At 44.3% G+C, this 22,153-nt stretch overlaps 1 protein-coding gene across 1 annotated transcript in view; it reads right to left on the bottom strand.

The window, feature by feature from the left end:
* Positions 1-18,973, bottom strand: part of THEG (theg spermatid protein) — a 31,746-nt gene extending 12,773 nt beyond the window's left edge. Inside the window, exons 1-6 of the mRNA XM_043979927.1 lie at positions 18,843-18,973; positions 10,683-10,853; positions 9,639-9,700; positions 8,964-9,033; positions 7,162-7,279; positions 870-1,026 (exon numbers count right to left, since the gene is read on the bottom strand). Of these exons, the coding sequence (XP_043835862.1) occupies positions 870-1,026; positions 7,162-7,279; positions 8,964-9,033; positions 9,639-9,700; positions 10,683-10,853; positions 18,843-18,973 (709 nt within the window). The remainder of the gene's footprint in view (positions 1-869; positions 1,027-7,161; positions 7,280-8,963; positions 9,034-9,638; positions 9,701-10,682; positions 10,854-18,842) is intronic.
* Positions 18,974-22,153: the final 3,180 nt, after the last annotated feature.

Here is a 22,153-nt window from a genome sequence, read left to right as displayed (position 1 = left end):
ATATGCTTTTGGACATGGACAATGTGGGAATTTGTTTTGCTTAACTGTGTATAACCCTTCCTTTCCCCCCCTTTTTAATTGGGGAGGTGACAGGAAGAGAAAATAAATATTTATTAATTGAAAAACAAAATCATTTAAAAAGACAGGGGGAAGAACAAACCCTTCCCATTATGGTAGAACCTGTCAAAGCTTATGGTTGCTTGGCATACCCTTTGAGAATCCAGGTCACCTTTATGACATGATAAGACTTTAGAATAGGACTTTCTGGGCCTATTTATAAGAAGAATGATATTAATAACTTCCATTTCTAGGTATTTGTGAAGTAATATGTAAGTATATATCATATATTATTAGGGGCAGCTAGGTGGTGCAGTGGATAGAGTGCTGGGTCTGGAGTCAGGAAGACCTGAGTTCAAATGCAGCCTCAGACACTTCCTAGCTATGTAATCCTTGACTAGTCGCTTAACCTTGTTTGTCTCAGTTTTCTCATTTGTAAAATAATCTGGAGAAGGAAATGAGAAACTACTTCAGTGTCTTTTCTAAGAAAACTGCAGATAGGGTGACAAAGCATCAAACGTGACTGAAAATGACTCAACAACAACAACAAGAACAAGGAAAAGAATTCATTCCTGATGGTGAAGTTTGGGGTACTAGATCAGGTCAATGGAGAGGGTTGACATGAGGGAAGCAGAGAGGTCTTCCTAAGGAGTATCTGGTACCCTGTTAGCAGTTCCTATTAGGAAGGCTAGTGGATGGTGAGTGTGCCAAGCTTTCTCCAAGTCTCAGCTTCTTCCATCTCCTAGAATTTAAGAGGGAAAATGCAGCAGGGTTCCTAGTAACTGGAAATAATCCCAATGCAGGCAACCTACTAGCCAAGTTGTAGATCCGGTCAAAGTCTGGAGGGCGCTGCTTGGTCTTTTGTGCGATGAACCATTCAGTAGTTGACAGGCTTTTGCTTTTGGGGGCAGCCAGCTCCAGGGTCCGAGGTCCAGCTCGGGCCAGTTGTGCTGCCTTTGATACCTGGATCTAGGGAAGGGAGGGAAGAAGGAAGAAAGCAAGTATGTGATGTGGGGAAGGAGCTAGCATGTTACTATCCCTCCCTCCTCCCACTATAACATACAGCTCTAGAATCATCCATGTCAGTCAGGTCATAACCATTGTGTGCCTACTGGGTGTGGGGCACTGTGCTAAGACGCTCAGCCTTACACTCGGGATACCCCCCCCCCAAAAAAAGGCAAAAGACAGTTCCACACCCTCAAGGAGCTCTCATTCTAATAGGAGACACAGCATGAGAACAACTCTGCACAAACAAGACAGTTATAGGATAAATTGGGGGTGGTCACTAAAATAAGGAGGACTGCAAAAGGCTTCTTGCAGAAGGCAGCTTTTTAGCTGAGAAAGCCCGGAAATCCAGGAGGCAAGGGGAGAGCTTCCTGTTTAGAATTCCATCTCAGCTAAGTAGGATGGTTTAAGGAGGGGGCCTGTCTGCAGGCCCAGAGAAGGATGCAACAACCTCTTAGAGGACCATCTGAACTTGGGGATCCCAGGTATAAACTTATCCTGGTTGTGCTGCATCCTCCCCATGTTACCTTCAGGGAATCCCTTAAACTCCCAGCCTCTGCTGTTACTTTTGGACAATACTAGCCATTGAGCATTTCTCCCCCCTGATCCCCAGCTTAAATCTGCCTCTTTCCAAAATACCTTCCATTGTTCCTGGTTCTGCCCTCTGGCACTAAGCGAAACAAGTCTAAAAAATCCCCCCCCAAACCAAAAGGGAGAACATTTTCCACATGACAGTCCTTTAAATACTTTAAAGGGGGTCAATCTGCTGCTCCTAAGTCTTCTGTCTTCCAGGCTAACCTTTTTCAGTTCCTTCAGCCAATTGTCATGAGACATAATCCGGAGATCTTTACCATCAACCTGCATGGCTACCTTGGCAGTTCTCCACCCTGTCGATGTCATAGCTAAAACGTTGGACCAGAATGGGACAGACTATTTCAGACTATTTAGAGGCAGAGCAGAGGAAGACAGTGACCTTCTCATTCCAGGAGATTAGCCTAAGATTTCATTAGCTCTCTTGGCTGCCATATCACACTGTTGATTGGTTGATTTTTTGTGGAGCAATGAGGGTTAGGTGACTTGCCTAGGGTCACACAGCTAATAAGTGTCAAGTGTCTGAGGCCAGATTTGAACTCAGGTCCTCCTCAATCCAGGGCCTGTCCTTTATCCATTGCACCACCACCCCATACACTGTTGATTTATGTTGATCTTATGCCCTGAGTCTTTTGTCAGGAAAGTCAAGTCAGGTCAAGTCAGCAAGCATTTATTAAATACCTACTAAGTTCCAGGCACTGTGATAAACCTGGGAGATCTTCCCCCTAAAAACATACACACATATCCAAGTACTTTTTCTCAGTGACCTATGTCTGCCCATACTTCCCCCTTCCTTACTTGTGTAAGAGGCTAAAATTCTAGCTAGTCTGTCTAAAATTATCCAATGAGTGGTTGCCAATAAATTATAAGCTTTAGCAAGAGTTAGACTTTTAAGCATATATTAAGGAGAATAAGAATTTGGTGAAGAGAGAAAGAGGCCTAGATTCAGCTATTTATCTCAGGAAGCTCACATTTCTGCCTCACTCTCCATGGGAGTCCTGACAAAGAAGAGAGAACCACCCCTCCTTCATCCCACAAACCTCCTGTGAAACTGGGAACACCCCATCCACTCGTGCACACACAGCTCCAAGCTAATTGGCTGGTAGCTTTGATAGTACCCATGAACAAATGTCACTTCCTGACGCCAAGGAAAAGCTGCATGGCTTGCCCTCAGACGCCTTCTCCTCATGGAGGAACTTTCCTGCAGTAACTCTCCAGCAGGTGGCATCATTCCAATCGTTACACTTGATCGCATGAATTTTATTTATTTATTTTTTTTTTAGTGAGGCAATTGGGGTTAAGTGACTTGCCCAGGGTCACATAGCTAGTAAGTGTTAAGTGTCTGAGGCCAGATTTGAACTCAGGTACTCCTGACTCCAGGGTCGGTGCTCTATCCACTGCGCCACCTAGCCGCCCCACATGAATTGTTTTTTAATTCAGTGTATGACTTCATATTTATGTCTATTAAATTTAATTTTATTGGATTCAGCCCAATCTGTTCTTGCTTGTCCAGAGATATTTATAGCCTTGATCCTGTTGACTGAGGGAAGTTGGATTAAATGATCTCTAAAGTTCCTTCCAACGCTAATAATAATAATAATAGTAACTAATATTTCTATAGCTCTTACTATATGCCTGGCACTGTGCTAAGCATTTTAGAATTATTATCTCATTTGTTCCTCACTGGGAAGTAGGTGCTAATATTATCCCATTTTATAGTTGAGTAAATTGAGGCAAACAGAGGTTAAGTGATTTGCCCAGGGTCACACAGCTAGTAAGTGCCTGAGGCCAAATTTGAACTCTGGTCTTCCTAAATCCAAACTCATTGATCTGTGCACTATGGTGCTACCTAGCTTGGGTATTAAATTGGTGTCATCTGCAAATTTGATAAGCATGCTGTCAATGTTTTCATTCAATTAGGGATAAAAATGTGAACCATTAATAACAACAGGCCTGGCCCTTGAGTAGTTCTAAGGGTCCCTCGGTGTACTCTCCATATCTCTTTCTTTTCTCTCACATAAATAATATAAGACTTTGTCAAATGCTTTCCTAAAATATATCTATAGTATTCCCATGATTTGCAAGTCTAAACTAATCTTGTTGGAATCTTCTTGGCTTTTTGGGATGACTGTTTTCTTTTGTTGTCATTCAGTATTTCCAGTAGTGGTCAACTCTTTGTGACCCCATTTGGGGTTTTCTTGGCAAAGATACTGGAGAGATTTGCCTGCCATTTCCTTCTCCAGCTAATTTTACAGATGAGGAAACTGAGGCAAACGGGGTTAAGGGACTTGTCCAGGGTCACACATGTAGTGTCTGAGGCCAGATTTGAACTCAAGAAGATGAATCTTCCTGACTCCCAGGCCCAGTGCTTTATGGGCAATGTAACTACCTAGCTGCCCTTTTTCTAACTGTTCACTAATCATCCCTTTAAAGATATCTACAACATGGAGCATTTTGCATGCTGCTATATATACAAGAGGAGATTCTGGATTGTCATAGAGAGTCTGCATGAGGACTGAGTCCTTGTGAGAGCTTTGGAGAGGACAGACATTCTTCTTTGAGAAAGAACCCATGTGGCCCCACTGACTCCAGATTCGTAGTGAAGAATAGACTTTGACATTTTCAGGCATGTAGGGGCAGCTATTTCCTCAATGAGCCTCTGATTTCCAGCTTTCCTCCCTAAAGACTGGGGAATTTCCCTTTGGGTAAGTGAGTGCTGGACCTCTCTTGGTTGAAATAAGATTTCATCTCACTCTATCTAAACAGTTCATTCATTCTTGGATATTTTTAAAAATAATTAACATTTTTATTTAAAGTTTTGAGTTTCAAATTCTATCCCTCCTTCTTTCTTTCTCTCCCCTCATCCCTCCCTGAGGTGGTTAACAATCAGATATAGGTTGTACATGTGCAATTATGTAAAATATTTCCATATTAGTCATTTTGTATAAGAAGATTAGAATAAAAGAAAAAATGAAAGAAAGCAAAAAAACCCCAGCATGCTTCAGTCTATGTTCAATCAATATCAGTTCTTTCTCTGGAGGTGGATAGTATGCTTCATCATTAGGCTTTTGGGTTTCTCATGCATCATTGTATTGCTGAGAATAGCTAAGTCATTCACAGTTCTTCACTGAACAATATTGTAGTTACTGTGTACAATGTTCTCCTGGTTCTGTTCACTTCACTTTGCACCAGTTCATAGAAATCATTCTGCTTGTAATTTCTTATAGCACAATAATATTCCATTACAATCATATATATGCATGTTTAGCCATTCCCCAGTTGATGGACATCCCTTTGATTTTCATTCTTGGATATTTTCTGACATATCTTCATCTGTACAACTTCAGTTTCTGTTTGCTATTTACTTGGAGAAATGGATTTACTTGCTATTCACTATTTGGGATGGTCTTTTATCTAAATAGGCTTTTGGTGGGAAGGATGAAGGCATTAAAGCTTGTTGTCACCCCTCCCCCTTTCTGGGCAACTGTTAGGGGAAACAGCCTTTTGTTTTGATTCTATTGTACTCCTAGGCCAGCAGAATTTAGAGAGGACAGATAGATATGTTTGGTCTGATAACTCCTTGGAGAGTGGATGAAAGAGCACGCAGCCTATAGGTACTCTTGGGCCTTGCCTGCCCTTCCATTATCATGCTGCCTCTCCTTGTTTCCTCAGGGGGTGGTTCAGATGCTGCTTCCCATTAACCACATTAAAAAAAAAAATTTGTGGGGCAATGTGACTTGCCCAAGGTCACACAGCTAGTAAGTGTCAAGTGTCTGAGGCCGGATTTGAACTCAGGTCCTCCAGAATCCAAGGCCAGTGCTTTATCCACTGCGCCACCTAGCTGCTCTCTAACCACATTTTGATATCCCATGTGGACACACACACACATCTTCCATGGAAACACACTTCAGAGATACATTTTAAAATTTCACCAAGTGCTAAAGCCTAGCTCACTGATATATTGCTTGCAGACTCTGTTCTTTTCCTTTTTTTTTTTTTTAAATCAAGATGTGAATTATCCTCAGGTCTGTACAGGCACCTCTCCTCCTCTCTTCTTCCTCCAGGTCTTATTGGATGAACTCTTTCCCAACAGCACTTTCAAAGCCACATCATCACTGCTTGAAGGTACTTCCTCCCCAGAGAATCCAGCTGCTTCCTCCCCAGAGAATCCAGTTCTTTCTTCTTCAGGAACAGTTTCTTGTCTGTTTCTTGGACATAAGTGTACAGTGGTCCTCCTCCTTTATTTTCTCCCTTATGTCATTTTTGTGACCTAACAACATCTTTTTAGCTGTCACAACAAAGCTAGCCCTATATAGTGTTAAAACTGCCTTAAGGGGGCAGCTAGATGGCGCAGTGGATAAGCACCGGCCCTGGATTCAGGAGTACCTGAGTTCAAATCCAGCCTCAGACACTTACTAGCTGTGTGACCCTGGGCAAATCACTTAACCCCAATTGCCTCACCAAAAAAAAAATTAAATTAAATTAAATTAAAAAAAAATAAACGGGGGCATCTAGGTGGCGCAGTGGATAGAGCACCGGCCCTGGATTCAGGAGGACCTGAGTTCAAATCCGGCCTCAGACACTTAACACTTACTAGCTGTGTGACCTTAGGCAAGTCACTTAACCCCAATTGCCTCACTAAAAATAAATAAATAAATAAATAAATAAAAATAAACTTAAAAAAAAAACTGCCTTAAGAATTTTGGCTCTCTCTCTCTCTCTCTCTTGCTCTCTCGCTCTCGCTCTCTTGCTCTTTCACTCTTTCTTTTTCTCTCCCTCCCTCTCCCTTCCTCTCTCTTTCCCTCCCTCTTTCTCTCTCTCTTTCCCTCCTCTTCTCTTCTCTTTCCCTCTCTCTCTTTCCTCTCCTCTCCTCCTCTCTCTCCCCTTAGGACTCACAGAGCATGCTATATCTCTCTAACAAACATATCATGAAACATTCTGCATTATAATCGGTCCTCTATATTTGTGTCTCATTCCCCTAGTAAACAGAGAACTCTTTGAGGGAAGGGACCGTGTCTTATCTAAATGTTATATCTTCCTTCCCTAGCTAACGGGGTCCAGCACAGAACTCTGCACATAGTAGGTAATTATAATTGTTTATTGTTTGTTGACTTAAAGAATGAGGCTCAGGGCAACTAGGTGGCACAGTGGATAAAGCACTGGCCCTGGATTCAGGAGGACCTGAGTTCAAATCCGACCTCAGACACTTGACACTTACTAGCTGTGTGACCCTGGGCAAGTCACTTAACCCCCATTGCCCCACAAAAAAACCAAAACAAACAAACAAACAAAAAGAATGAGGCTCTGTCATCGTTCAATGTACCTCAAGGAATATAACTCCAGGAGGTACCAGCTTACAAAAAATCGCAGTAGGTTTTTAATATCCTCTAGCATCCTCTCTCCAACAAACAAGGAGAACAATATTTTGGTATGATGATTGGGAATGGAAGAAGGTGGCAATCACCCCAGAAAGACCTAGTAGGTAGAAAGCAGTGAGAAGACACATACCTCAGAAGGATCAATGACCCAGATGTTGTTCCGAATCTTTGGATACGCAAGCACTTTCAGACGAGGTGAAGCCTTGGCCTCGAGTGATGCCCGAGAAATGGGCCAAATAGGTGTGGACCTGAGATAGGGAGGGTCGGCCCCCAGGGAACATCACAATAGAGAGCCCTCCTGCTCCTGGTGGTCCTTCTCCACCAGGGGACAAAGGTTGTGTGAGATCCGCCTCCCTTCCCTCCTCCCCTGCATCATTAATTCTCCATTCTCAACTTGGCGTGTGGGCCAAGATTTCCTCTTGGAGGTGTGCTGGGGGCTATAGGATGGAGCTGGGAGGGGCATCAGGGCTGAGACCTAGACATGCATCCTCCCAGACCCTGCTGGAAATAACTTAATATAAATTTGGGACATACCAAAGTGTCAGCTCTTTTCTGGTGCCCTGGGCTTATGGGTAAACAGGAGTGGATAGGCCCTGGGTGACCAGGAACATTTCCTTTACTAGGAGGGTTCCAAGAAGAAGCCCTGGGATCTCCAGGCTCTCCCTCTCCCTCTGACATGTCAACTGGACCCATAAGGAAAGCCTTGGCCCCAGCCATCCTCATTTGGTCACAGGCAGGAAGAGGTTAATTCTTGAGTGCTTCCCTCTCCAGGTCCTGCTCTGCTAGACTGAGCCTACCAATAACTATAGGGCTTCCTAACTAAGACTCATACCAGTTAGAATCATACCACGCAGAAGGGCAGAGCTGAGAGGGCCCTTAGAACAGGGAATATCAAAGCTGGGAGGGACCTTAGAACAGGGAATGTCAGGGCTGGGAGGGACCTTAGAACAGGGAATGTCAGGACTGGGAGGGACCTTAGAACAGGGAATATCAGAGCTGGGAGGGACCTTAGAACAGGGAATGTCAGGGCTGGGAGGGGCCTTAGAACAGGGAATGTCAGGGTTGGGAGAGCCCTTAGAACAGGGAATATCAAAGCTGGGAGGGCCCTTAGAACAGGGAATATCAAAGCTGGGAGAGCCCTTAGAACAGGGAATATCAAAGCTGGGAGGGACCTTAGAACAGGGAATGTCAGGGCTGGGAGGGGCCTTAGAACAGGGAATATCAAAACTGGGAGGGGCCTTAGCACAGGGAATTTCAGGGCTGGGAGAACCCTTAGAACAGGGAATATCAAAGCTGGGAGGGACCTTAGAACAGGGAATGTCAGGGCTGGGAGGGGCCTTAGGATGCAGAATGTGAGGGCTAGGAGGACCCTTAGAAACAGAGTGTCAAAGCTGGGAGGGCCCTTAGAACACAGAATGTCAGAGCTGGGAGGGCCCTTAGAACCTAGAATGTCAAGGCTGGGAGGGCCCTTAGAACACAGAGTATCAGAGCTGGGAGGGCCCTTGGAACCCAGTATATCAGGGCTGGAGAACCTCCTGCAACTCCTCATCTATAAAGGACGTGGGGTTATACTAGATATTCTATAAGGTACTTGCCAGTTCTAATACTCTGTGAGTCTAGTCTACAGCACTGGGAACTTAGAACAGGGAATATCAAAGCTGGGAGAGCCCTTAGAACAGGGAATATCAAAGCTGGGAGGGACCTTAGAACAGGGAATATCAAAGCTGGGAGGGACCTTAGAACAGGGAATGCCAGAGCTGAGAGGGCCCTCAGAAACCACCTAGCCCCAGCCTTTCATTATCCCCTCAGCTTTCCCCAGCTTTGTCTGGATTCCTGATGAGAGGAGGAATTGGGGTGGGGCTGAGTGCAAGGGGGCTGGTCCAGCCACCTCTTTCTTCTGTCATTGGCAGTGCTCCCTTTGAACCCTCTTACCTGCTTTCATTATAGTAGGTTGAATAGAAGTGTTTGGGTCTAGAGAGCTCTTCTAGTCTTGGTGTCACAACTACAATTGAATTTTAAAAAACAGTCCAGGAATTATTCCTGCTTCCAGTTCCTGAGGGGCCCCTAGCCTTGCACAATAGGCACATTCCTGAAAAAGTTGTATTCAAGTCAAATCCAATTTAAAATATAGGGAGGAAATATAGAACAGGGAGGGACCTCCCAACGCAGAGTACAGAATGTCAGAACTTAGACCCCGGAACATAGAATTCCAGAACTCAGATAGCCCTTAGAATATGTAATGGTGGGCCCTTGGAACAGACTGTCAGGTCTGGGAGGGACTTTAGAACATGGAGAAGATGTCAGAACATGGACAGACATTAGAACACAAGTAAGAGTCAGAGGGATGTTGGGCAGAAATAATTGTACAGGTAGGAAAACTGAGGTGCTGAAAGGGGAAGTGGGAATGCAGCCTGTGTGTGGCAGGATTGAAGTATGACACCCCTTGCCCCAATCTGTGTACTGGGATATACTTAGTTACACAATAGTTGGGAGGTCACCAGTGGGCAAGGGTGGGAAAAGAGAGACCATGTGTATAGATGGAGGGAGAGAGACTTCCCTAGGGACAACGGGGAAGGAAGCTGCGTATAGAATGTAGGCTTGACTTACTAGGAAAAGTCACACTGAGGGTAGTATCTGGTTGCATCTTATCGGTCCAATATACTGAAGGCCTGGAAGAAACCAAGTGTTTATAAGATCTGTAGCTGAAAACACCCTCAGGTATAATCTAGTCCATTCCTTCCCATTTTATAGATGAAGAAACTGAGGCCCAGGTGTCTCAGATGTCCCCAGTGGCTTCCCTCCTCCATCCAATGTATCCATTTATACCATTCCTTCACCCATGCACTCAGGTAGATGAAACTGGGGGCTAATCTCTGCCCTGAGCTTGCCCTTTATTTCAACCTGGAAGGATTCCTTTCTATGCTATCATCAGCCAGGGACCCTCCCCTCCTTAGATGATTCATCAGTCTCTCAGTCTTTCAGTCTCATGCCAGACTCTTTCTCAGCAGCAAAGAATCCCAAAGAATTTGGAGTCAGACTTATCCAAACCCCACATTTTACAGATGGGACCATTGGAGTTCAAAAGTGGTAAAAGGACCAAGTGACACAGTGTTGAAGAACCAAACCTGGGTTCTCTTCCTCCAATTCTGAGGCATTCTCTACTATAGCGCACTGCCTTGCCTTCCTTTCTGATTTCTTGAACTGTGTCCATTCTGTCCCACACTCCTCTCCTTCCTGTTTTTCCTTTCCTCCATTCCTCCAAGCTAAAGGCTTCCTTTCCTTGTTATGGCCCCACCCTTCACCTGGCCCTGGTCTGAGAGCTGTGAAGGGATTTGGGATGGGATGGGATGAAAGGTCACAGGCTGGCAAGTGGTGGCCCAGGGATCCGGAGGTTTAAGAGGGGAGAGGCGGTCCTAGGGGACAGAGATTAGTGAAGACCCTGAGCTCCTATTTCCATTTAGAGTCAGATCTAGAAGGAATCTTAGAAAATAGAACATAGGATGTCAGCACTAGAAGGGGCCCCTGAGACCATCCCACACAGTGCCCCCTTTCCCATTTTACAGATGGGGAAACTAAGGAAAACAAAAAGAGACTGGGATCTTTTCATCCTTTTCGCTTGTTGCCCAGTAATATTCCTGTTCAAGTCCATACCTGTCCACGATGATCTGGTGGTTGACCTTGGGTTTGGCCAGCTCATCGAGCCTGCATTTCCGATGGCGTCGAGAGCTGTGGTGATGATGGCTCTTCTTCCATGACCGAAGCTCAGTGACAATGACATCCGGTATTTCATCATCTTGTATACAAGGATGTGAGATGATCTCCCTTGGGAAGAATTTGGTGTTAGGGTTGAGGGCAGGAGAAGGCTGTAGAGGGTCTTGGAAAGAGCCCCAAATTTGGAGCCCAATGACCTTGGGGTCAAAGCCCCGGCTTCCATTTTGGTACCTGTATGACCTTGAACTTCTCCTCTGGGGACTCAATCCTTGCCCCCATCAGAGAATTGTGTAAAACCTTCAGAGTTATAGAATCTGTGTTCTGAGCTCTCATCCATCTCTGAAGTTCTGGGTTCTGTGTACCAAGGTCTCTTCCAGCTCTGACCTTCTGTGGGCTAAGGTTCCTGCTTTGAACTTGGATGCCCTTGGTGTTTTCATGTTGTTCTAAGGGCCTTTTCTGCTCTGGGTCCTATGAATGGATAAAATGCCAAATACAGCCTGAGCTGTCCTCCCCTGCCCTAAGGCACACGTGCTCAGGGAAAGTTTCTCTCTTATGGATAGCCCTTATGCCTGTCTGTGTTGTAGTTGTTGGGTTGTTTCTGACTCTTCCTGACCCCATGGAGTATGCCATCTATGGGGTTTTCTTGGCAAAGATACTGGAGTGGTTTGCCATTTCCTTCTCCAGTGGATTAAGACAAACTGAGGTTAAGTGACTTCCTCAGGGCCACAGATCTTCCTGACTTCAGGCCACCGAGCTGCCTCCTATGCCTGTCTGTACCCCCTCTTATTCAATGACCTCTGCTTTCAACTATAACCCTGAGAATGTGGCTCCCACTAATCTCTGTCCTCCTCTACCTTCTCTTCCTCAATCAATCATATACCAAACATATATTAAACAACCATAATCCAGGCATTGTGCTAGGTGGCAGGATACAAATGTCCCTACTTTTACAGAGCTTACCTTCCTTTTCTTCCCCTTTCCCCTTCTGCCCTCCTCTACCACCACCTCCTCCTCTTTCTTCTTCTCTTCCACTTCCTAGTCTTCCTCTTTTTCTCCATTTTCTTCTCTACCTTCCCCTTTCTTCCTCTGCCTCCTTTTTTCTTCACTTCTACTTCCTCCTCCTTTCTTCTCCCCAGTTACCATCTTCTATTCTTTCCCTTCCTCTTCTTTCAACTCCTTCTCCTCTTCCTTCCCCTCATTTTCAATCACTTTCTTTTTTTCCTTTTTTTTTTTTGGCTGGGCAATGAGGGTTAAGTGACTTACCCAGGGTCACACAGCTAGTAAGTGTCAAGTGTCTGAAGCTGGATTTGAACTCAGGTCCTCCTGAATCCAGGGCTGGTGCTTTATCCACTGCACCACCTAGCTGCCCCTCTTCCCCTCATTTTCTTTTTCTGCTGCTGCTTACTCCACTTTTTTCTCTACCAACACCTCTTGCCCTTTCTTCTCCTTCTCTCTTCTTCCCCTTCTCTGTCTTCTGTCTCCCCTACTCTTTCTGTAGTATAGAATGAATTGGATTTTCAGCCAGGAAACCTGGATTTGAATCCTGGTTCCCTTCTCCTTACTATGTGACTTTGGACAAATCCCATCACCTCTCTGGGGCCTCAGTTTCCTTATTTATTAAATAAGACAATGGGAGTGGATGATTCCAAAGGTCCCTTCTGGCTCTAAATCCTATGAGTTGGAAGACACAGATTTTGGTGTCAGCTCAGAAACATCTTAGCTGCATGGCATTGTGTGAATGTGGGTATCAAACCTTGTATCCTGGGCTGGAATCCACTACTCTCTATTCTTCTCCCAAACCCCAACTTACTGTGACCTTAGACAATTCATCAATTCCAACATTTAGTGCCTATTCTCTGCTAGGCAATCCAGCATAGTAGATAAAGAGTCATGTGTGAAGCCAGGAAGACCAGGATCAAGTAGAATCTCCAAAGCATACTGGTTGTGAGCCCCTGTGCAGGCAACTTAACCTCTCTGGTTCTAGGCAGTGTTCTAAAATCCCAGTTTACAGAGCAGGAGCTGGTCTTCATTGGATGAGAGGAAATTTCCTTTTTTGGATTTCCCAATACCAATAAATTAAACCAATAAATCTTGTCCTTGTCCTAATCTGACTGTTAGAGATACACAGACAAAGCTGAACAACAGTCTCTGTTCTCAGGGAAGTGAATGAGAGCAGGACACCGACACCTAGAGGATTTGGGAGGGCATCCTGTAGGAGGTGGTACCTATGCTCAGTCTTGGAAGAAGCTAAAGGTTCCAAGAAGCTGAGGTGAGGAAGGAGTGTCTTCCAGGACTGGGGGAAAGTGTGTACAAAGGCAAGGAGGTAGGAGAAAGAGTGAAAAATTTGAGCAACATGACTGGAAGAAAGAGTGTGTAATGTAGAGTAATAGGAAATAAGTTTGGAGAAGTAGAATGAAGGCATACTATGAAGGACTTTTTTTTTTTGTGGGGCAATGAGGGTTAAGTGACTTTCCCAGGGTCACATAGCTAGTAAGTGTCAAGTATCTGATGCTGGATTTGAACTCAGGTCCTCCTGAATCCAGGGCCAGTGCTTTATCCACTGCTCCACCTAGCTGCCCCATGAAGGACTTTTAAATGCCCAATTGAAGAGTCTATATTTTTTCCCATGGCAATATGGTTCCAGCTTTATCACTTAGCTGAAACTGCTCTCTCCAAAAATGACCAGTGATCTCTTAATTGACCAATCCTCTTCTTTCTTGAACTCTTTGCATCATTTGACAAAGGATCCCAGAAGCTGAGACTTAGAAGGGACTTCATTGGCCAACTAGTCTAAACCATACATTGGAAAGGACTTCAGTGGCCAACTAGTCTAAGCCATATACAGAGTTCCTCACTATTAACTCTGTTGACCTGCTTCTCCTCTTGGATACTCTGTCCTTCTTGGTTTTTCATGACATTTCTCATGCTGTCCTCTTACCTTTCTGAAGTTCATTCTTGGTTGCCTTTGCTGGATCTTTATCCATGTCGTGCCCCCTGATTGTAAGTATCCCCAAAGGCTCTGTCCTGGGCCCTCATTTCTCTCTATTCACTCTCATCAATTCCCCTAGGCTCAATTATAATCTCTATGGAAATGATTCTCAGATCTATATATCTAGCACTAGGGGCAGCTAGGTGGTACAATGAATAAAGCACTGGCCCTGAAGTCATGAGGATCTAAGTTCAAATCCAGCCTCAGATATTTACTACCAGTATGACTCTAAGCAAGTCACTTAAACCTGATTGTCTAACCAAATATATATCCAACCTTAGTCTCTCTCCTAATTTGTAGTCGCAACTGCTTTGTGGACATTAAATTTTTTTGGACATTAAATTAAAAATATTTTTAAAGAATACATTTATTCTTTCATGAATTTAGAACCTGTCCCTCCCATTGCCCACCAACCTTCCCCCCCTCCCATGGTGAAGAGAAGAAATGTCATTCCATAGAGCATCAGACTCAAATTTATATTACACAACCTCAACTGAGTTCTCACTGCTGCTGGGCAATCATTCTACACCACACCTTATCCACTCACTATCCCGCTCTCTACACTGACTCTTCCAAACCTTTTCATCTTTCCATAAACTTCTCATGGCTCCCTCTGTGTCCAATCATCTCAGCTGAGAACCTTGCCTCATATTTCACTGAAAAATGGAGGTTATTTGCCAATAGCTCCCTCTTCTCCCTTCTTCCTTTTTTTTTTTTTTTTTTTTTTTTTTTTTGCGGGGCAATGAGGGTTAAGTGACTTGCCCAGGGTCACACAGCTAGTACGTGTCAAGTGTCTGAGGCCAGCTTTGAACTCAGGTCCTCCTGAATCCAGGGCTGGTGCTTTATCCACTGCGCCACCTAGCTGTCCCCCCTTCTTCCTTATCTCACATCACCCAGATGCCTTCTGCTACCATTTCCTTTGCCCCTATCTCACACACTGAGGTGGCCCTCTTCCTTGCCAACACAAACCCCTCTACATACACAAGTGTATATACATTCTATCCTGTCCTCTCCAGAAGATTGTTACTCTATCTTCAATGTCTCCTTGTCTACTGTCTCCTTCCCTACTGCTTACAAATTACGTTCCCATAGGACACCTATGGTAGTGGATAGACTCCTTGAGAAGGTCATCTACAATAGTCACTCAGGTGTACAACCTCATCTCAGCCTTGGCTTCTCACTCTCATTCATCCACATCCATCCATTAATCAGTCTACAAGCATTTATTAAATGCCTAATATATGCAAGGCATTACACTAAGCACTAGGGATAAGGATTCAAAGAATGGAACAACCCCTCTTCTCGAGAAGCTCACATTCCACTTGGGTAGTCAAGTACATACACATATAAGCATGTAGAGAATAAAAATAAAGAGAATAAATGTAGTTTGGCAGGAAGAACATTGGCAGCTGTGGGGATCAGGAAAAGCTATGTGTAAAAGATGGCATTGAGCTGAATCTTTAAAGGGAGGGACTCAGTGAGGCAGAAGTGAACAAAAAGTATGGTTCAAGAAAGGGGGATGGCCAGCACAAAGGCAGAGAGATGGGAAATGGAGGTTTTTGTGAGGAATGGAGAAAAGACCAGTTGGCTGAATTTTGAGCTGCAGAAAGGGAGTAATGCATAGTGATCAGTTGGTGCCAGTTTGTAAAGGGCCTTCAAAATCAAACAGAAAAGACTATTTTATCTGAGAGGTAATAGGGAGCTATTGGAGGTGATTGAGTAAGTGAGTGATATGGTCAGATCTGTACATACAGAAAAAATCACTTTGGTAGCTTGTGTGTGTAGAATGAACTGGAGTCATGAGAAACTTGAGGCAGAATGATAATGCAGGAAGTTATTGCAAAGATGTAGGTAAGAAGTTGTTTGTTGATATTGTTGGTGGTGGTGGTGAGGCAAGAGGTGATGACAGCCTGAACTAAGGTGGTGTCTGTGTGAGTAAAGAGTAGAAATCACAAGAATTGACAAATGGTAGGATATGTGTAGAGTGAGGAGATGAGCACAAGCCTGAAGTGATCAACTTGGGAGATTGGAAAAATGGTGATGCCTTTGAGAGAAATAGGGAAGTATGGAAGAGGGATAGGTTTTGGGGGAAAAGATGAGTTCTGTTTTGGACAGGTTCATGTTTAATGGATGTCAGGTTCAAAATATCCTGTAGACATACAGGACTAGAGCTCAGGGGAGAGAATGGAGCTGAATAAATAGATCTGGGAGTCATCTTCATAGAGATGATTATTAAACCCATGGGAGCTGATGAGAGTAGATAGATAGATAGATAGATAGATGATTAAGGTATTAAGGGCTTAGTATGTGTCAGGCATGGTACTAGGCTGGGGATACAAATGCACTAAAACAAGATCATCCCTATTCTCAAGGAGCTCACCTACTAACAGCATACTAGGTGTCACAGTGGATAGAGTGCTAGGCCTGAAGTCAGGAAGACCTGAGTTCAAATCCAGCCTCAGACAGAATTTGAAGGAAGGCCTAAGTGGTTGGGGGGGAATGACCCAGGAGCTGTCCAGGCAAGAGGTGATGAAGGTCTGCTCTAGGGTGGTAGCTGTGAGTGAAGAGATGGGGGTGTAAGAGATCTCCCAAAGGTAGAAACAACAAGATTTGGCAACTGATTGGGGATTGTGGGATGAGTGAGAATGATGAGTCAAGAAGTACCCTGAGGTTTCAAACCTGGGGAAACTGCCTTCAACAGTAATAAGGAAGTTTGGAATAGGGGAGAGTTTTGGGAGGAAAATATTGACTTCTGTTTTGGACATTTTGAGTTTAAGACGCTTACAGGACATTCAGTTTGAAACGTCTAGTACATAGGTTGGTTAAGATTGGAGCCCTTGGGGCAGCTAGGTGGCGCAGTGGATAGAGCACCGGCCCTGGAGTCAGGAGGACCTGAGTTCAAATCTGGCCTCAGACACTTAACACTTACTAGCTGTGTAACCCTAGGCAAGTCACTTAACCCCAATTGCCTCGCCAAAAAACAAAACAAGATTGGAGCCCTTGAGAAAAGCTGGGGGGGGGGTAGACACAGAGAGAAAGAGAGAGTCACAAAAGCTCTGAGTCAAGAGGGAGTATCCAGGAGAAAGTAATCAATAGTGTCAGAGGCTGCAGAGAGGTCAGGAACAATGAAGGCTGAGAAAAGACCATCAGATCTGGCAGTTAAGGGATCCTCAGTAACTTTGAATCAGTTTCATGATTAAATGATCATTAAAGCAAGGAGTTCTCAGCTGCTCTGCTCTTTGTGGAAAGAATTCTAGCAGTTTTTAATAATCACGATGGGGCAGTGGATAGAGCACTGGCCCTGGAGTGGGGAGGACCTGAGTTCAAATCCGGCCTCAGACACTTAACATTTACTAGCTGTGTGACCCTGGGCAAGTCACTTAACCCTCATTGCCTCACTAAAAAAAAAATAATGATCACTATCAATCAATAAACATTTATTAAGCACCTACTATGTGCCAGGCACTATACACTGCTGTAACAGGCTTTCTCTATCCCACAGAATTCTATGCCTCCCAAGCTGATTGACTTCCTCTGTAGAATTTAAGTTCTTATGATACTGCCTATTCTGTCTCTGAACTCTTTGGAAATTGCTCTTGCCAAATCTGGGTTGCGTGGAAGCCTGCCCTTCTTTCTGCTCTTTCTCTATGACAAATTCACACCACTCCAATCATTATCACCCTAGTAACCAGTTCCTTCCTACTGGTGAAGATCAGATCCAGGAATGAAGTTTCCCTTGACAAAATGAGCATTCAGTATAATCAAGACATTCGTCGCTACTCTGCTTTGGGCAGAGGGAAAGCAACAGCAGCTGTCCAGACAATGAAAGTCCCTTATCACTACTCAGCTGTGCCCTTGTCCCAGATTTATGATCTAGTGCTTCTTTCTGTTCAGGTGATCTGCAGCATAATCCAGTGACAAAAACCTTTCTGTCTCTCCCTCCGTCAATCTCTATCCATATTCTCTTCCACTATCTTTCACTACTCTAGTCCCTGGATTTTCTCATATTCTCAATATACTATGCCAATTTCACCTTGCCTTTTACCAGTCTTGTTTCTTTCTTTTTTTTTTTTTTGCGGGGCAATGGGGGTTAAGTGACTTGCCCAGGGTCACACAGCTAGTAAGTATCAAGTGTCTGAGGCCGGATTTGAACTCAGGTATTCCTGAATCCAGGGCCGGTGCTTTATCCACTGCGCCACCTAGCCGCCCCCCAGTCTTGTTTCTTTTGAATATGATATATCTATCCAGAGGCATATCGCCGTCAGGGTCTCATCCCATCAAGTCTCAGTGATACCTGCCAGTTGAACTTTGCCTAGGATGTCTAAATTAGGATGATAGGACGTCTAATTCATTTTGTCTTTTGTTTTATACTTTGTTTAGTTGTTGTATATGTAAACTATACTTTGTTTTGTTGTTATATACATGTTAGCAGATATTTGAAGCCATGAATCCCCCTTGGATTTTATTGCCTGTGAACCTTTGGGTATCTTAATGATTATTCTTCTTTCTGTATTGTAGCTACTCTCTATGGTATCTACCTTGGTGGGTAGCCTTAAACATCTCCCTTTTAGCTTGAAACTAGTAAGTGGCAAAGCTGGGGTTAAATACAGGCTATGAGATTACAGTCCTAGCTTTAGAACTGGAAAAAATCTTAGAGGTCAGCTAGTCCAACTACCCTAATTTACAGAGGCAGAAGCTGTGGCCTAGAAAAGGGAAGTGATTTGCACAGTCACCCAGTTGGTAAATGGCTGAGCCAGGATTTGAACCTACATCTTCCTGACTTAAAAGCTAGTCTTATTTCTGTTGTACCAGGCTGCCTCCTAATATCCCACTAATGGTGTTTCACCCCAAAATCTGGATGAAAACAGGAAAGCAGGAACATTCTCAGATTCAAGACCAGAGACAGGGCAATTGGGTGGCCCAACTGTTTGGTTTATAGGGTGAATTTTTTGTTGTTCTCTTTCTTCCTCCTTTCCCCATTCTCCTCATTTCTACCTAGACATTTAGGGCAATGTGGATGACAGGTGAAGTCTAAGGTCTCTCTTTACTCCTTCTTTATCCCGGGCTTGGGTTGTTCATTTATCTTCCTTTCACCTTTTTTCCATCCATACCTTTCTGCAGTAGTTATCATATCCTCCAAGGGAAGTCTGTCTTCCAAAGGAAGGTCTTCTAGGCGAATATCCTGTACTAAAGACCCATGGCATGGGAGGTTGGATAAATCATCTTGGTGGATGCCTTCCATTATCTCTCACTGAAGTGCTTCTTTGCTTACTGTCTTCCTTAAAGTCCCTTCCTTTTCTTTTACTTCTTCCTCTTTTTCTTCCTTCTTTCCCCACCCACCCCCCCCTTTAGGCACTGGCCACCAGTTCTCAGGCCCCAGTAGAGGGATGTGGTCACCGTGGTAACAGGGAACACTATACTGGTTGCCATGGAAACCCTGGTAGCTGCCTCATCTTCTGTGGACAAGAGTAAAAGGTTGGGAGCCGGAATGGGATTCAGTAGGTATGGACTGCTCAAGAGGGATTTTAGGGTAAATGGTTTTAAAATCGTTTAGGCTCCAAACACCCCACTCCCTAATTCCCCACCTCCCTCCCCCCATCCCAATGAAACTCATAGAATTTATTTGGAAGGGACCTCAGAGATCATTTAGTCTGACCCATTAATTTTTATAGAGGGGGGAGACTGAGGTTCCCAAATTCAGTGTTTTTTCCACTACTCTGAACAGGTCTCCAAGTAACACTCTTTATCAGCAAGGAAGGTGGTCACCAATTCTAATTCAACAGACAATAATAGCCTAAAATAGCCTCTTCCTTACATTGTGGACCTTGATAGACTCCTAGCTGGACTATTGCAGTTGATTCCCAGTCAAAACCACAGCTTCCTGTTTCTGCTTTCCCTGAAATGGGTTTTTATTGTATACTTGACTTCCCTCTAATAAATCATCATCAGTCATCACCCTCCTCCTCCCCGCTCCCATTTCTCTAAGGCTTTCCTCCTAATATCCCTGGGAGGGAAGGAAGGAGGGTAGTTGTGAAATCACAGAATCTGAGTTGAAAGGAACTCAAAAGGCCAATTAGTCTAGTCCATATCTGCAGCAGTCTCCCCCCACAACCACGATTGGGCTAGTAAATGTTTAACAGCTGGCTCTCTGCAAGAAGCAGGACACTTTTCAGTTTAACCTGCGTCATTAACATTTTCTCCATTGCTTTCTTAAGTCTGGTCAATCAACAAAACAATTCATTAAGCCCTGATTTGAAGCATCTTCCAATTTCAGAAGTGGAAATGATCACACTGAAAATTTAGCAATTGGCTCTCAAGACCCCATTGGAGTCGGCTCCTCCCCATACCCTTAGATTCATGATCCTTCTCGCCTGGAAAGGGTAGGGCAGTACCATCATCTCACCACAAGATGTCGCCCAGCTCAATGACATGGCAAGAAGAGGAGGAGGAGGAGGAGGAAGAGGAGGAAGAGGAGGAGGAGAAGCAAGAAAACAGGACTTGGGAAAGGTAGGGGGAAAAGATTTGCTTACCAGACCCTTTGAAACAACCTTACCCACTGGGATTGTAGACTCTGGGCAAATTTGGCCAAGCCTCTTCCCCTTCCTTCTCCTCTGGGTCTTAAATTTTTTATCTGAAAAATGTTAGGGGGTTGGGGGGCAGGATGGAATGGACAAGGTGATCTTTAAAGATCCTCCCAACTATGATATTCTAAATTCCTATGGTCCATGGTAGTATGGAATTTAGGGGAGCTTCCTTCCCAGAGCCAGAGTTTGGCTATGAGCATCCCTTCCCTCCCCAACCCCGCCCCCCTCCCCCCCCCAGTATATTGTGACATTGTGGAAAGTGGGGTGGATTTGGACTTAGAGAAATTGGGTTCAAATCTTGCCTCAGCCATTTACTACAATGTATGACTTTGGACCTTAGGACAGCCACTTCCTCACGTCAAGTCAACAAACATTCATTAAATACCTATAATATACTAGGTATTCTGCTAAACATTGGAGATGCAAAGAAAGGCCAAAAACATCTAATGGGAGAGAAAATATTCAAACAACATACAAACAAGATAAATGGAAGATAGATGGTTCCAACCAGCTCTAAATCTGTGATGCTGGGACCCTGGCTCCAGGAAGGAAATTTTCCCCTCGAGTTTGCCTTGTCTTTCCTGTCTCCTCCTTCATCTCTCTCCCTTCCCTCTTTTCCTCTCCTCTCAAAGGAGAGCTCCAGTCTCTTCCCTTTTATTCTGCTCTCTTCTCCCCTCCTCCAACATCTCTTTTTTCCACTCGTGTCCAATCCCCTTCTCTCTCCATTCCTGTCCTTCCTACTCCTCATGCTTCCCCTATCCCTTCTCCTCCCTATCCCCTATCCTTTTCCTCTCCATTCCATTTCACTTTCCTCCTCACTTCTGTTGTCTTCTCTCCTCTCTTTTACTTTCTGTCCTCTCCCTCTACCCTCTACCACTTTCCTTTGCCTCCTTTCCCCTCTGCTTACCTCCTATTCTCTCTTCCCCCTCGACTCTTGTTCTCATCTCTTTCTTTTTTTCTTTTTTTTTTTTGGTAGGGCAATGAGGGTTAAGTGACTTGCCCAGGGTCACACAGTTAGTAAGTGTCTGTGGTCAGATTTTAAAATCATTTAGGCTCCAAATACCCCACTCCCTAATTCCCCACCTCCCTCCCCCTATCCCAATGAAACTCATAGAATTTATTTGGAAGGGACCTCAGAGATCATTTAGTCTGACCCATTTAGGTCTTCCTGAATCCAGGGCTGATGCTTTATCCACTGTGCCACCTAGCTGCCCCCTCTTTTTTCCTCTTCCTGTGTTCCTTTCATTCTTCCCCTCTCCCACTGTCTCCTTTCCCTGGATCTTCTCTTATTTGTTGACTGTTGGAGTACTTCAAACCACTCAATCTCCCTTTCTATTCTTCCTGCATGAACCACCAGAGACATCTTCTCATAGTTCATGCTGGTCACATCTCTTTCCCTGCTCAAGAGCCTTCCATTACTTCCTTTATGGGGTGCCTACTCTGCGCATTGTACTAAAGACCTTTTTTGGGGGTGAGGCAATTGGGCTTAAGTGACTTGCCTAGGGTCACACAGCTAGTAAGTGTCAAGTGTCTGAGGCTGGATTTGAACTCAGGTCCTCCTGAATCCAGGGCCAGTGCTCTATCTACTGTGCCACCTAGTTGCCCCATGCTAAAGACTTTTTACAAATATTGTTTCATTTGATCTTCACAACTCTGGGACATAAGTGCTATTATTATTCCCATTTTACCAGTAAGGAAACAGAGTCAAACAGATGGTAAGTGATTTGTCCAAGGCCATACAGCTAATAAGTGTCCAAGGTCAAATTTGAACTTAGGTCTTCTTGACTCCAGGTCCAGCACCGTATCTACTGCTTAGTCAGTACTTGGAAATAAAAGGT

Source organism: Dromiciops gliroides, chromosome 1, assembly GCF_019393635.1.
Source record: "Dromiciops gliroides isolate mDroGli1 chromosome 1, mDroGli1.pri, whole genome shotgun sequence".
NCBI lineage: Eukaryota > Metazoa > Chordata > Mammalia > Microbiotheria > Microbiotheriidae > Dromiciops > Dromiciops gliroides.
Note: the sequence above shows the minus strand (reverse complement) of the source record. Positions and strands in the feature narration are given on the sequence as shown.